At 37.2% G+C, this 16,729-nt stretch overlaps 1 protein-coding gene across 1 annotated transcript; it reads right to left on the bottom strand.

Annotated features, from left to right (window-relative positions):
- Positions 1–321: 321 nt before the first annotated feature.
- Positions 322–16,523, bottom strand: LOC141646709 (uncharacterized). The gene is made up of 29 exons (XM_074454617.1): positions 16,014–16,523; positions 15,523–15,791; positions 14,233–14,393; positions 13,546–13,611; positions 12,589–12,706; positions 11,521–11,630; positions 11,311–11,406; positions 11,013–11,136; positions 10,513–10,580; positions 9,334–9,420; positions 8,753–8,905; positions 8,573–8,668; positions 8,341–8,400; positions 8,130–8,248; positions 7,936–8,023; positions 7,369–7,473; positions 7,175–7,279; positions 7,044–7,096; positions 6,847–6,910; positions 6,627–6,761; positions 5,743–5,855; positions 5,565–5,658; positions 4,390–4,609; positions 3,534–3,664; positions 3,067–3,213; positions 2,754–2,882; positions 2,395–2,493; positions 1,514–1,552; positions 322–900 (listed from the first exon to the last, which is right to left on the bottom strand). Exons 2-29 carry the CDS (start codon positions 15,761–15,763, stop codon positions 763–765), a joined length of 3,159 nt encoding a protein of 1,052 aa, XP_074310718.1. The 5' UTR covers positions 15,764–15,791; positions 16,014–16,523; the 3' UTR covers positions 322–762.
- Between the last annotated feature and the right edge of the window lie 206 nt (positions 16,524–16,729).

The following is a 16,729-nucleotide window of genomic DNA, read 5'->3' as shown; positions in this document are numbered from 1 at the left end:
ATAGGCCATCAGCTATGCTACTAACTCCTATTCTCTTGCGTACCATACCGTGTCTAATCCTCGACACTCGGACAAGGGTATGACACTAACACCTCATTTTAAACCAAAATATGCATAATTTCCACGAAAATAGCCGAGTCCGACAATTGGACAGGCATTCGGGTAGGATTCTTCTAAACGAGTTTGAGTAACTTAAGCTGCCAAGGTAGGGTGGGGAACGGCCGAACAAGCGTGTTGCATCATGCAGCTATACGTCGTCTTTTGAGTGATAAACGAAACTACACCATTCCATTCTAATAGAAAAACAAAAGACAATACTCGTACAATACAAAGAATTCTATATTTTCACTGTGGACAATCAAAGAATTAAGAAAGTTCATGTACAAGAAGCTATCGAGCACCATTACGTAACCACTAAATCTATATGGCTCGTCTTACCACAAAAAAACCGATTACACTAGCCATTTTCTGCTGGTAATGATACATCAAGACGGAACTCAACTAGCGAAGCAATTCCTAAAACCATTAGCCTAGGTAAACTAGACTAGAACCTGTCAAGTTCAAAATCACTCTCTCAGACTCTCACTTTAGTCACTTGTATGGAAACACGACTTCCCAGAACGAACAAAACATTTGGTGTTACGATCTTGAACTGACATCGGGTACTCCAACAAAATGAATCATGACTTGAAGAAATGAGAAAGGTACGGACAGCGATCACTAGTTCCTCCGAAAAGTTTGTCAGTTCAGTACAGTTTAGAACTACTTGACACGGAACTCGGTCCTGAACACAGTCATGTTCTGGGTGAATTTGTCCCTGTTCTTTGTATCCAAACTTCGAGATACATCTGTCATTAATTTGTCGAAACACAATGAAAGACGTTGGTGCTGGTCTACAGGCTGCAGGATGGAAAACAAGCAAGAAATTAGATTTAATTTTGGTTTCTTGCATAATTATTTCAACGGGAGAGGGCCGAGGGGTGGGACTGTGGGAGGAACGACATTCTCTTTCAAAAAAAAATCTGTCGCACGAATTCTAATCTGACATAAAAGGGAGACAACGAATCCCTCCATTACCCTCTGACAACTTGCTTTTCTAACTAAGCAAGGGAAGCTGTCCCCTTCCGTTCCTTCCCCTTTCCGCTCCAAATTCTCCCGTCCAGCGCTTACAAAAGAGAAAACCCCAGTATATGACAAGATGAGAAATGTCTGGCACTATGTTACTCCGACACTTCACTTAGGTGCCGTGTCGCGTGTCCGACACCTATCGTGTCGACACCGACACGACATTTCGATAATTTTAGACCAAAAAATTGAAAAATCCGCACAAAATAGCCGTATCCGACACTTGACACGTGTCGGAACTCGGACATGACACCGGTGTCGTAGAGTTGGGGTAACACAGGTCTGGCATGAAGCCGATTTTATAAATGCGCCTCGTCAGATCAACCAGACAAGCCATTTCCCAGAAATCAAAAACTTATTAAAGTACGACTGGCTAGAATAGCTTTACCTGTGAAGCCAATATTTGATTTTTTAAATCTGCATATAACTGCAAAGATGAGCAAGTGAAAAGTCAGACAGGCTCATATCTGGGAAACTAAATAATAATTTCATCCCAAAAGAGCCGCGTAAAGGCCACACCAGTCTCCTGCTCTCCTATGAGATAACTGATGATTTAGCCAAGCAAACATCAACAATAATCCTTTTTCAATGCCTCAAGCTTCCGCAGTTTCGCTTATGGCAAATTGAGGGTCAGACATATACATCTTTAACACTATTGGAAAATTGACACTATTCGCAGTATCAGTCACTTCACAATAACTTCACAATATAAGATATGCAAACGGTTTAGCGAGCCATTTTGCGTTTATTCCTCAAGTTCCAGTAAAACTCACGGGTTGAATAAGCAGCAAAGTTAAGTTTGATTACAATAAGCAACTAAAACTCCGTTTGACCTTTCCAGTGGTTCCAGTATAACCACCCAGTAGAAATATAAAAAAATAAAAATATTCTTGCATGATGTTCATACAATCTCATACAGCATTTACCAGCAGATAAAATTCCGAAAAAAGCCAAGTAATACTCCTCGGAAGTATCGAACAACGTTGTGTTCTCTTTCTCACCTACTCACACAAGCGACGACTGCCCAAATAGTCTCTTTCCCCGGGACACCCATAACCATTACCATCTAACAATTCAGCGAAAACATATATGTAACTGTCAAGAAGGGCTATGCATTTGGTGGAAATGGTGAGGGATGGTGGACAAAGTAGTGAAGACTGGGAAAATAAATAAAGTAATGTATGGAAGAAAAAAAAAAAGATCGTAAAATGAGATAGAAAGAAGCCAAAGACAGAAGCAAACATGGAAAATGATGTATGCAGTGAATACCTGTTCGCTGATCAGTATCAAACTGAGGATTGGCCTACTTAGACTCCACTGGTTAGAACAATCTTCGAACAAGTAATATTCAAATAAGGTCTTCAGGATCTGTCGACCAATAGAAAATGAAAACCATGACTACAGTGAAAAAGAGAAGTATAAGCATAAACACGCTTGGACTGCAATTATAAACATGCACGACAGCTCATTCTTGATCTCTTTTAATCTTCAATTGAGTAGTAATTTTCTTTCCACTTAAACTTTGGTAGTTTGGTATAAAATGGACAAATAATAATACTATGGATAAGACACAAAGTACATGTGTTTATGTTTCCCTAGGGTCTACTTTGAAGCTGAAAAGTACTTACCTCGGGGAATAATTTCGGACACTCTGCAATATGCCGTGACAAATTAACTGCAGCTGGTAGAGAAGGTGCCTCCCCCATGGTAATGTTGTTGAAATAGAATGTCCCCAGATTGTCAATTGCAGATGCACACTAAAAACATTTTCAAATATTAAGAAGCAAACTAAGAACAGAAACAGTATTCTTAAATTGCCATCGACTTAATAATGACCTAAGGCCTTAATTGGCCACAGGCTCCACATTAAGCCGGAACAAAGGCATAGTAGTAGTACACATGACAGCTAAGATGACAGCTAAGATGACAGCTGTGACATACCTGTGATGAAATGTTTGTATCTAAGCCTTTAAGACCAGACTCGAGAGATTCAGCAATGCGCACAAAAATGTTTGTATCCAGATTCAGCACAACCGAAATATGGCTGCTGAACAAAACCTCCAGAAACGCAAAATATGCTCGTGTCAGCTGCAAAGAGAACCATAAACACATTAGACCTGCCTTTTGGCAAGAATAGTGCCCTTGCCAGCTCGCAATGTTTTGTATGATGAGTCAGGGATATTCTCTCTTAAGAATTTCTGTAATCTCCAATGGTTTCCCAGTCACTTTGATTTGGAAGCCCAAGGCTCCCCCTGAAAGTCTGTTTATTCCCGGGGCAATAGCTAACAAGAAATTCCTAGAAGCATGCCAAGCTCAGGATACGCCACTATATAGTTTGTTCACTCTTAACTTTTAAGCATAAGGCTGCTTTCTTGTGGCTAGAACAAGTGATAAAATATGACACATACCTTCCGAAACACTGTTATGTCTGTCAAAGGAATTGACAACGTCATCTTTAGAGCCGTATCAAGCGCATCAGCAAGTGCTCTGTCTCCATACAGCTCAAATACACCAAAATTGACATAGTTTCCGGCCAGAGCTAGAAAAAGAGCATGCATATATATTATTGATCCATGATAAGTGCGATTAGTAAGACAGTCGCATTCAATAAGATATGTAAATACAATAACTCTACAACATGAATGTCTCATTGCAACAGCCTCTTTGCATCTATTATTCGAATATTTATTGATCAATAAGGAAAAACAAACCAAGAAAATTGAGCAAATAACGAAAATGAGGCCCTCAAGGAAAAAACATAACAAATACCCAAGTGGGAGGTTGGAGTAAAAAAGTACTACCTCCATCCCAAATTTACTGGCTCGATTTGACTTTACCAGTCACCCAGTGTCAATTTTGACCATTAATTATTTCAAATATATGCAGAGATATTATATAAAATTTATCGAAACAAATAATTTCATATAATCATTTTTAAAAAGTTGTAATTATTGTAAATTGTGAGAACATATTGGTATGGTCTTAAATGTGAGACCAACCCATTATAACTATAGGTAAAATTAGGAAACATGAAAATTAGGTTGCGAGACTGTCTCATACAAGACCCATAGACCATAAAAGAGAAAAAGTAGAAACACATAAACTTAGTATGAGACGGTCTTACATATGATAACAACCCAATTAACCACATAATTAGACGCTTGAAATCAACAAATACTTAATTATATGGGTTAAGGGGACAGTCTCAGATGTACAACCATCTCATATATGTTAGTGATAGTTAAACAAGGAAAGTACAACCACCTCTAGTCAAAATAGTAACGCAAATCCATATTCCCTTGTACTTGAAGGAATAGATGTCAGGCGCATTTACGAGAGATACTATTCTCGAGCCGTAAGCCACTATCAATTTGCTTACTTCTCGAAATAGCAGAATACCGTTGGCAGAGGAGGAGTCAAATGTCAGACGTTGGGCTCGATTGAGCACAAACTCAGCCATGAATTTTAACAAAGGGGTCGTGACCTGCGTAAGTGTAACAAATTGTCAACTGAATGTGATACTTAGCACTACAAACAATGAAAAACTCTAATGAAACAAGTCAGCAATAAAACGACCTTTGAAATAAAACTAGATCTAAGGGGGGGGGGGGCTGGGCTAACATACACACTACACAGCCTTCCCTTGCGTTATCAGGAAAGAGGCTGTTTCCGAATGACCCTACTGAAAGTTGGGTCAAAAATTGCTGTAAATAAGAAGAGATTGAAAAGAACTATGGCAAGTGACTTGTAAAGTTATAAGGCTAGATGGGACTCATACAAGTACTTGGTATGCAGTAGAAAAAGATAAGCACTTCAGCAAGCATTCAACCAATTCAAGTGAGGAAGAAAGCTCTTAAGTCTTATCCAAAAACAGTTGTCAAAGACTGAATTGGTAGTGCAAGGTAGCTTACTCATATATTGATGTGTAGAATAGAAAATATGACAAGCACAATCACAGAAGCGAATAGCGCAACATTAACTTCAACTATTGATATTTCAAAAGTTAAACCTACCAATGAATAGTTTCAAATGCTAATCTACTCCGTATGTCACTGGACAGGACTTCAAATAGTTCTGTTTTCACAATTTTGTGTCCACCTTCCCCCAAATAAACAGCAAAAAGAACACCCACCCTCCCTCTCCTCCCCTTCTTCCCTCTATCCATTCTTCTTCCACACTATCATTGTTCATCCTTCTCCCTTGCCAAAACCTTCCCTCATACTTGCAGTTTTTACTCTCCAAGCTCCAATAAAGCAAAAATTGGAGTAAAGGGTTATCCATACTCTTCCATAGCTTAATATTCCATACACTAATCCATCATAAAAGCTCCTCCTATGTAAGAACATAAACAAAGACAATGTCGACGAAAAAAACTAAATATACATTATATGAACGTCACCTAACAGGATAAGACAGCGACAGATTCCAAGTTACCATACCTCAGGGGTGTCAGCCCAATGTGAAATGCCTCTCAAAAGAAGCGGCATGCGTGCAGGATACAGCCAATCAAACAAAAGTCCGTACGTTCTGCGGCTGAAAATTATCAAGAGATGGACAAGGTCAACCTACTATGTGGGATACAAGGGAAAATAAACAAAGAAACACTGAAATATTTACCTATTGGTGGCCTTTGCAATACCCCTCAAGTCCCTCATTAAACCAATTAATGAATATTTAACATTGTCACTGCGAAACATGGTATCTGGAACCGATTCCAAAGATATGAAATCCTAAGGACATGGCAATATCAAATAATCAGATAGGAAACACTAGAATCATGCAACAAGTACAGTCAAACTGTCACTTTCTGCACCGGAAAATCCATATGCAAACACCATGTATTGTGCTGTACTATAACCTATTCCATTTCTTACAGTGATGGCTGAATATCTCAAAAATTTCAGTGGTGTATGCTGTATACATAATATTCATTTCCTTACATAGTGTGACGACTTTACAGGTTAAATTGTATTAACAAACTGAGAAGACAATGAAAAGTGAATGAATACACAGACCATTCTTTGATGCTTTGAAAAAAAAAAGGTTGTAGAAGCGAATGGGAGTTACGTGTTAAGGAGTTTAAAGAGAGGCATATTAACTATTAACCGCTTTGTTCAAAACGGTTAGGCAGGTGCTAAGAAGCCAATGAAGTAGACAAGATTCGAAGAGCACTCTTATGCATTTTTCCCCGTTTGGCTCTTATTTTCCCTGTTACCACTTTTTTTCTTTTTCCATGTCTTTTCTTACTTCTTTCTAACCCCTCATTCAGTCTCACTGATCCCTTCTGTAACTATTCACTTTCGATTTCCCCCTACATCATTTGTTGCCCTCTCTCGTTTTTTACTCTCTTATTTTCTATCTTTTATTCACTTTACCTCCATCTATAGTAACCGTTCCTTTATAGTTCTAATTAGCAATCCAAAATTATTTTATAACCAAGGCTTTCTTGTTTTTTGACTTTTTGTTGCCCTAGTTGCACCTCTAATGAAGAATGGCCATACCTTTAGAAGAGGCTCCATTGATGATTTGAATTTCACAGGGCTGTCCTCCATGAAAATTAAGCAACCAATAGTATAGTAGAAAGTCGTTCTGCTGCGAGAGCACCTACGTTCTTCTAGAAATGGGAAATGGTCCCGCTGACATCAGAAGTCCAAAACATGTGTCACTCATTTCTGCTAACTCAGAGGCATCAGATACATTATTATGGACTAGACAGAATACCGTGTGGTTTGAAACTATGTACTTGACAGTATCCAACTTCAGAAGCAGCTTTCCGGTCATATAGCTGCATAATTGATCAAACAAAAGATTAAAGAAACAAGACATGAACCCGTTATTAGCTCCTAAACTTTTTATTTTCTTGAAATATCTTGCATAAGCAGACACATCTTCAAGTAGAACACAGTCATTTCACTTACCCAGATGCCAGTTCATTGAATAAAGTTAATGTATGCTCAATCACCTCTTCACTCTATAAACATAATGAAGAAATAAAGGTTAGCTCAGACAACTGTGATAATCAAATGATAGAAGAGCACCGAAGACTCACCTCTGTGTAACATTTCAGATTTGTTGCAATCTTACTGACAATTACATTTAATAAAACCAAATGATCACCGAGTCCCAAAAGGTCTGATAGACGACCATACAATAGCTGCACAAAAGATAGCTTTTTACCATAATTACAAACAAAATAACAGGGTACCAAGAATTTTAAATCATTCATTGTTTGTTAATTGTTACCTTGGACGACTGGATGGCCTGGTCACCAACATAAGACTTTCTGAAATTCTGGAAAAAGGTCAGTATCGCACGGTCTAGCCTCTGTTTGCTCAATTCACCATATCTCTGCAAAGTGCATTCAACACATGAAAAACATTCAATATCTGCCGACACTGAACACCCGCCAGAAGAGAAATGAAAACATTAAACATGCAAGAAGCACTCAATAACTTTAAGCAGGTCAATTATATTCAGGAAAGAAAAGAGAGAACGCTCTTTTCATAACATAGGTGTCCATTATAAAAAGTCCAATTTTGTACATAGGTATCACCACCTTATGCTCCTCTTCAATTGAGCACCCGAAGAACAAAAGAACAATGTCTCAATGCCTTATTAAAAGCCCCCATCTACTGCGAGGTAGGGAGGCGGACATACTCAGCCTTACTCCAATTAGAAGCTCGCTACAGTCACTAGCTTATGAGCTATACCTCTAATACACTTTGATTACCTCATAAATAACTTCTAAAGTTTCCCATTTAAATAGTAGTAATGAAATGTATAATATATGAAGCCCGAGTATACGGATACCTGGATGTGCAAACCACTATCTGTGACCTTGACTAACTGTAAAACACGAGCTGAAAGTTCGGCATCTATGACCTCTTGTGACTCTGCACTGCGATAAAGAAAAAAGATAGAAATGTAATAAAGATTCAGGACAGAGCAAAGATAACCGTGCACATGCTCACAAGAACAGTAAAGCACGAGTCAAAGGATTCTACCTGCAGCTAGTACACTGCCTGATCTTAAGAATAGCAGCTATCATATGAACAATCCAGGTAAGTTTGGCTTCGATTATGGACAGCTCCATGCCATCGTTCATCGGCACCTGCGCTCTTTCCTGCAACAGCATCGCCAACAGTATACAAACTGCTATAAAACCCCTGCGAATATTGAACAAGAATAGCTGGGGAACGCACAATGAGATAATACCGTATAGCTTTGCAGAATAGGCTCTACAACTTTTATAATATAGAGACTGCTGGTTTCGTACTGCAAACAAAATAAAACAAAAGTGAAGACCGTTGAAAATAAAACAGGCAATTTTTTTCAGTGTAAGAATCTATATTTACACGGTGAATTGATGAAGATATCGCCTCTTTGCAAACTAAAAGCAGTGCGAGATACAGAGAGCAATTGATCAAAACAAAAGAAAAACCTCAACCTGAAATCTGCAAAGATGAGGAAAACAATCAAGCTGATCCTGAAGATGTTCAACGTTGTCGAGAGGATTTTCAGAAAGGTCATCCGGAAGAGCAGCCTAAAAGAGGGAAAAACCAGGCTAAATTTTGCTATTCAGATTTCAAAGTGAAGAAAACCAGAAGGCACGAAGTTAAGGTCAGACCTGAACAGAGTCAAATCTGGACGTGATAAAGCCCTCAGTAATCTTAGGAACGAACTCATCAAGCAAACTCGGTGAATCACCCTTCAAATATGGTACAGATGCCACCAACCTTGACCACAAACCTAAAAGGTAGTATACACTGCTGCTGGCCCACTGTAGACCGACCGCCCCGATAAATAAAAGGAAGAAAACAGCTTTTCACAAGACAAATATATCAAACTAAAAAAAACATTCAAAAATATAAACACAACCAAAGGAGACCATAAATCAGTTCGGTGTTGAACAGGAGCAAAACATGCTCAAGAAACACAAGGATGAACAAATTAACCAGCATTGTATCCCAATGTTTAAATGTCAGACTTACACGAGCCTCCTATTGGTGTAGAAGAATAAATTAGCATACTTTACATCACAGAACAAACAAAAAAAGCCACAATCATTAACACCACACGTTTAGCATTGAGTTTGAGAGTAAAAAGATTTAACAGAATAATATTTCAGTCAGATGATTTTCACAATGCACACAGGTAGTTAAGCATCACAATCAAAGAAATCAACCTGCTAGGATTACAGAAATCAACCTGCCAAGATTGCAAAGATTTTGATGTAAACTGTGCCACAAGTTGTATCCAGTCACTATAACCTTCCACACTCACTAGCTCTTGCAACTGCAATGCAAAAATTATCTTGACATCAGTTCATCAAATCCAGTCACTACATAAGCCATAAACAACATAAACAAATCCTTCGCCTGATTTGGAGATGGCTAACATTAAGCATCCAAGGATTGATAGCTAGTTAACTACAATGAGGTAGAAAAAAACGAAGAGAGAAAATCAGGAAAGAAGAGATGGCCAGAAATAGAAGAGGTTGAGCTCCTTTTTTTTGCGTCAGCTATTTGTTCAAGATACATTTGGTGGGGTTGAGCACTGACTAGAGGTTGTGCTTCAAGAAGTGCTAAATGTTGGGGCTGAAATTGCTTTTTGCATGATTACTGTGGACTGATGTGAACTAATTGATGCGGGATTTGCATTTTCATTCGACTGCACTATTATTTTATAGATCAAACTTTAAAGCTTAAAGATGGTTTACATACCCTATTTGTACATCTTAAAGAGTGTATTTGTATTCAAATTCTATATTTGAAATTCATGGATTCTCAAAACAGTAAATTTGGTTTGGCAATCATAATTTAATTTTTTTGATAGGTAATCATGAATTCAGTTTCCTAATTTCAAATCGAGGATTCAAGATCAATTCTGGTTCAAAGCCCTTTTCTAAATTATTTATATGTGTGATCCCCCTCTTGCTGAAGCCAAATATTTTTTTTTCAACATGTCTCTCAATCATCTATTCAAGTCGTATTGGATCTTCTGTTTCCACTCACTTCATTTTCTCATCCTTCTAACCATCCTGTGTTCCTGTATGTCACTTAAATCTCCCAAACACGTGGCCAAACAAATATATTTCGATATTAACTTGATAGATCCAATGCCTGCCTTCTTCCTTTCTAACTAGTTATCGTGATCTTTAAAGCATCCCTGGTGTTGCACACATTGAAGGTAGCATACACATCACCGGCTGATTAATATAGATAAAAAAAATTCAAATTCGTCTACTCCTACCCATTTAAGAAGTAAGAGAGTCAATCCGAGCAAAACACTGATAACCAAGGCATTAACAATCAATACCCTCCAGAACTTAAAAACCTCATAACATCACACAAAAACAAGGAAAGATCACAATGGTTCTATTCTTACCTGATAATTCACTCTAAAACGGCCAAGAAGGCGGCAAAACTCGTGATAGTTGTCGTGCTCAGCAAGACCTATTTCAAGTGACAGAAGCCAAACATCAGTCTCAAATTGAAAAGTTACAAAGAAAGCTTCAAGTCCCCAAAAGATTTTTGGGGTCAGCATAGGAATCCTACAGACCAAAAAATTGATTCTATAAAACTGGAAGAAAAGGACAAAAAAAATACAAAGAGAACGATTAAAAATAGTCATTATACACAGAGAAGGGGGGGGGGGGTTAATACTCATAAGACATAAGGAAAGAAAAAATAAAAATTAAACACATGGGGCTGGTGAGTAGTGTAAAGTGTAAGCTTCAATTGATTAGCGTGAATGAACCATGACGGCATGACGCAAGCATGACAAACAAGACCTAGAGTATGACTTCTGATTAAATTAAGAATAAGTAACCACTAGCTTCCATCTTCAAGCTCGCAAGGGGATTAGTAACCATGGTAGATACATACCTTGTCCACTTTGTAGTATTTCTTTGGTTCCAGTCATTAAATGGGACAAATACTTGGAACGTGCAGTGTCGGTGGGGAAAATTGATCGCCTCACGGATGCCAAACGCACCAAACATTCAAGAGCCTGACAACAAACATAAACAAACAGACATGTTGAATGACAATTTGATTGTTTTCTCTAGAAGGAGAACATCCTTATCGGCCAAAGGAAAACACTGTAACTGAAAGTAACGAGATATGAGAGCAGTCAAAGGACAACGACCATCAATTCATAGCACAACAAAAAAAAAGTATTCACCTCCTTTGAGATTGGGGGCTGCGTGATTGCATAGTAGTCAAAAAATATCTGTAGTGTCGAAGGGTCTTCAAGAGCAGATTTCCAAGATGAAGACACCTGTCACAATACAAGGCATATCGTAAACATGAAGGGTAAAATATCATGGCCATCAACTTTGCCAAATGTCCAACAATATGTGACATCATATCTGCTAACAGAAGGTAAACTCACCTGGACAGCACCAAACTCATCTGAGCTCTCATCAATTGTTGTACCAACAAAATCAAAGGATAAACATCTCAACGCAAGTGAAAGTGCCAACTCTTGTAACTTGCCTGCCGCTGCATGTTAATAAATAGCAAATCAGCCATCCTTTAGAAAAGTACCCCTAATAGTTAGTGACAAGAATTCACTTATTAGATCTTCTGGGAGAATCAAACCTTTCCATTTTAATAAACTAATAGATGTTTGCCTCCATGTCACAATAATTAACCATAGCTCGTCGGAGACAGAAACTCCGGTACTCCAAACACGGCGTGGCATTTAAACACAATATTTTATTACCCATGGAAGTAACTATTGAATTCGACTTCCATTTCTTTGAAAGTCAAGCTTTCACTAGGCATACTAAATTAGCCTTTTCGGGCTCTAACCCTTTGACGTTGAGGAATTAAGGGAATGTTGATGTCCTGATAAAAATTTTGACGTATCTTCTTTGGTTCTCATTAATTATGTGACGTCAAATCTAAACAGGCATATTATAAGAGAAATAGTGTACATACTACATGCTCGCAACTTAAAAAGGACATGACTAATAGATTTGAATTTCTGCGGGTAACTTGATGTCAAATTTACAAATAAACATTTGTAGAAAAACTGGTACGAATGTACGATACAGTTGTCAGCTGCTATCCTCAAGAACTTGTATATATGTTCCTTAGCTGCACAGAATTGTCTTCGTACTTCGGACAATTTCTGTAAGCTAAGGTTTCAATTGGCCAGTCGTAGTGTGTTTTGCTATAAAGCAACAAGAGTTTACTTCTCAATTGCTTTTCAGGTGTGACATCTCATCAGGCTCAGGAAATACAAGGGCCCTTCTACATGATGAGCTGAACTGAAAACTGATTTTTAATGTCACGCCGAACTCGGTGGCGAAGATTCTAACCCCGATCCAGAGGGCAAATGTTCGATTATTTATTAAAGTCAAAATGTTAGATTATTTCAGAGTTGCAAACTTTCTAATTTCTATTACTTCCATCAAAATTGTCAAAAATACCAGAAAATTATCTAACACATTACCATCACTTTTAAGTTGATGCAAAGATGTCAAGGATATTTGGAAGATTTGGAACAGTGACTGGTCCCTAAAGGCACAAACCACCCTACGATGAAGAGTTGGAGGCAATCCTGAATGAGCCTATTAAAAGAAATTGCAAGTACAATGATATTAGAACGCAGATAAAAGTAATCGAAATGTCAGCCTAGAGTAATGATAACAAAGAAGCTTTAGAAAAAGTTGATTATATTTCTAACAGTTAGCAAGGTTGAACAAAAGAACTAAGACGATGACATGATAAATTGTCCATATCTCAACTAATTCCACAATTAATCTCCCACGCAAATAACGAGTTTTAAATATGACAGCAAGCTGTTTGCTTTAGCCACCAATTTACAAGAAGCGTTATTTGAAGTAGTTTTAAGTAAATTGAAAAATGACTTGGTGTTTCATTCCCTCTGGCAAGCTATTGAAAAGCAAGTCCTGAAATACTTCACCATAATGTCAACAATTATATACCTTACTATTGAAGGCAACAATATCCACAACTTTACACATTCCCTTTAAAAATAGCATATATTCTGTAAAAGACACGCAGAAGGGGTGACAGCTGACAGCATCAACGCTGAACAAATTCTACGCCACCTTTGCGAGATCATTGTTAGGTCAAAAACTTAAATACATAAGGTTGTTGCTATAAAATAAACCGCATCTAATCATTTCCCTTTGTCAAACTTTCTCAGGCACACCATGCGCACATGTGAAGTTTCTCAAAGACTATGGACCAATTTGTACAAGTCATCGGGTGTATAAACACAGAAAACCTACATCCAATTCCAACTTTTCAATCTATAAAATTAAATATACATCATTTCTTTCTGAGCATTTATCAATCCTTTTGACCCCTTCTCCTGCTATCGCAATAGTAGTATGGAGAACATCTTGGAAAAATTTAATTTACATGAGAGTAAAACTCAAACCTGATTCATTTCAGAGACAAGCAGATTTAATATCTTTAACCCAATTGTGTAGTGTTGTGGAGTTGCCTACATCACAAACAGGGAAAAAATTAGCTGATATATGGAACTGGACAACAAGCTTATTTCTGCAATTTCTTCAGACAAGGGCTCGTTGGAAAACTTTAGAATAAGCAACAACTTTAACTAGAAGATCGATAGATATGCAATTTGGCCAATCAAAAAAAAAATCGCCATTTGATGATCATCAGGGAAAAACAGCTGATTATAACCACTACGATAGCAGCAATAATCTGCCAAGCCAGGCATCTCAACAAACACATACCAAATATAAAAGTGCCTCTGCTTGTCCTCCCATGCATTAGAGGCTAACCATAAGGGTTTTACAAACGCATATTGTAAGTTAACAATTTTTCTGTTCATTTTGGTTTGGGAAGACGTAATCCGCAAAATATAAATAACAAAGCAGAACTACTGAAGCTCGAGAATATTTAATGGCAGAGAAAAGTTAGTTTGAGGCTAATGATCTTAATGTATAATATATTACGATGCTCAACTGAAATGTCAGCTCTATTATGCCCTCTGAGCAAAAGTTCAAGAAAAAAAAAAGGCCATCAAAAATAGGCTGCCTAATCTCCAGCTACCAAATTATAAATGAAACACTGTAAACAAGAAGAAGCATGCACTCACATGACTCAGAAAGCTCATGGATTCTTTAACTACATCTCTGAATCTATCATCATCGAACCAACCAAACTTTGTAAGTCGGCACAACAGCTGAATCAGTGATTGGATCACAAAATGCTGCAACTCAGGCCCTCTAGTCGCCAAATAATTTACGAGGTAGTTCCCTAACATTCAAATAATACAATAGATAGTGGATAAGCAGTGAGTCATAAACAGATAAATGAAAATAGCCAATATAAGCCCTTTGCTAATAATTAGTGCCCTTCCTACTTTTTCATACCAATAGGTTGTCAAAAGAGCTTAATACGTGAAGTGAGTTTAATAAAGTCCTACGACACTCCTGAATTATTTTAAGCATCACTTTCGTTTATCACAAACTACAAACATTTTTTTAACAAGCTACAAACATAAATGAGATTACTCGGCTATAGATGCTTCTCGATACCTCAACTATCATATAGAAATGTACTACAAGTCATAACCTAATAAATTAAGTACTCTTGACCACCTAGCGCACAACTTTATGCCATTAATTTTTGAACTTCTGGCAACAAACCATAGCCATGGGGAAAGTACTACAACCTTCCAAATTGTTGGGAAAGTAATGGACGGTGAGTGAAAAGAAGAACTTGATAAGATGACATGTTTGCTTACTGATCCTAATCAGCACTGAAGTAAAGTGCTACTAGGCCGTATTTGCTATGAGTTAGTTATACAAGAAACTACTACTATCATCAGATGAAATTTTACCCTCAATCGCTCCCTCAACTTCTAAACATCCTAAGTAGCCCACCCCATGCCCTCATAATCTTAAAAATAAATAATTTGCACAAATTAACAAACGGAAATTTGCAATTTACAAAAATCACTCTGTAAACTACTACAAAGCTGTAAGTCCTCCGGTAAGAGCTCCTCAGGTCTTCGTAATCAAACACAAATTATGTAAACAATCTATACGCCTATACGTAACCTTCATTCACTCATTCATCAATTTCAACAAGCTTGTGCATTATCCAACATTAGTACTCCCTCCGTCCCGGTCATTTGTTGTCCTCTGGTTTTGGCACAAAGACCAAGGAAAGGGGAGGGAGCCAATTACTAAATGACAAGTGGAATAAATTGAGGGTGAATGATCAAATTACTCATCAAATTCATCCTTAAAATAGAGACAACCAAAAATGAAAAAGGACAACAAATGACCGGGACAGAGGGAGTAACAGACATTCATTCATCAATTTCGACAAACATTCATGCACAAAACAAAACAAAACAAAACACCAATGTAAAGATTACTGATATCAAGGCGAAGCTGCAACGGCAGTGAATGCTCAGTAACTTGCTTCAACAAGCTAGAACTCGCGAGCATTAATGCATAAGGCGTCAATGCATTATCCAAAATGTACTGGCATTGCGGAATATACTCCATATTCACCGAGAAACATTTCAAAGTATTCTCAGCATGCGCTCTTTCTGCAGAATCCTGCGAATTATACAACCTCTCACACAACGCCTCCAATTGCTGTAAACTCTCCATTTCGCACTCGAATCAAACTCCTTTCACACTGCAATCAATCAATCAATCAATCAATCAATCAAATTCAACTCAATTCTCAGCATTTTCGACAAATAATACTAAATTTCGCATCTCTTATGCTTCAAATTACTTCACAAAACAATTAACAACTCAAAAAATTCAGAAAAAATTGGATATATCATGAAATACAAATCATCGATTGATTGAACATCAATGCTATAACAAATTAAATAAAAATTGATCGGATTACCTGAAGAACATAAAGCGGTTTAGATTCGAAGTTGAAATCAAAACTTCGGTAGTTCGATTATCGTCGTTTTTCTGCAATAATCTTGAAGTTGAAGATTGAAGATTACGAATTACGAACGATTTTTATCAAGTGATTGTTGAATTTGAAAGAGAAAAGGGGATCAAAAGTTGAAGTTTCTGCAATACACTGTTATTATTATTTTGTTCTAGTGTTGTGTTTATATATTTTCGACAAATGTGTTATTTTTCTTAATTTTTGTGTCAACTAAAAAAAATACGATAATTATTGTATAAAACGCTAATAATGTTAGCTGCATGACTGCATCTAGGATTTGTTTGGTTTGAGCATTTTGAGGAAAAATGTTGTAATAAAAGTATGATTTAAATGAAAAATAATTAAATTGGAGATAAAGTTTCGCGGAATGTGGTTGTGAAGTAGTAATAAGTTTGTTAATTTACGCGCTAAGTATGGTTTAGGGTTTATTATTCTGAAATAATGTGAAGATGAAGTAGAGCTATGAAAAATCGGGTAGTACTTGAATATTTGATTTGATGTGAAATCGGATAGTTAAGTATGGAAATTGTGTATAATTATGTCACATACTCACATTATTGTTATTTTGTGTGTTTATAGGGAAGTTATCTCATAAAGTCATAATTGATATATACGTTCATTAATTACTGGAACGAAGCTATTGGAAAAAAAATAGTAGAGGA

Source organism: Silene latifolia, chromosome 3 (genome assembly GCF_048544455.1).
Source record: "Silene latifolia isolate original U9 population chromosome 3, ASM4854445v1, whole genome shotgun sequence".
NCBI lineage: Eukaryota > Viridiplantae > Streptophyta > Magnoliopsida > Caryophyllales > Caryophyllaceae > Silene > Silene latifolia.
This window is presented reverse-complemented; position numbering and strand designations above follow the sequence as displayed.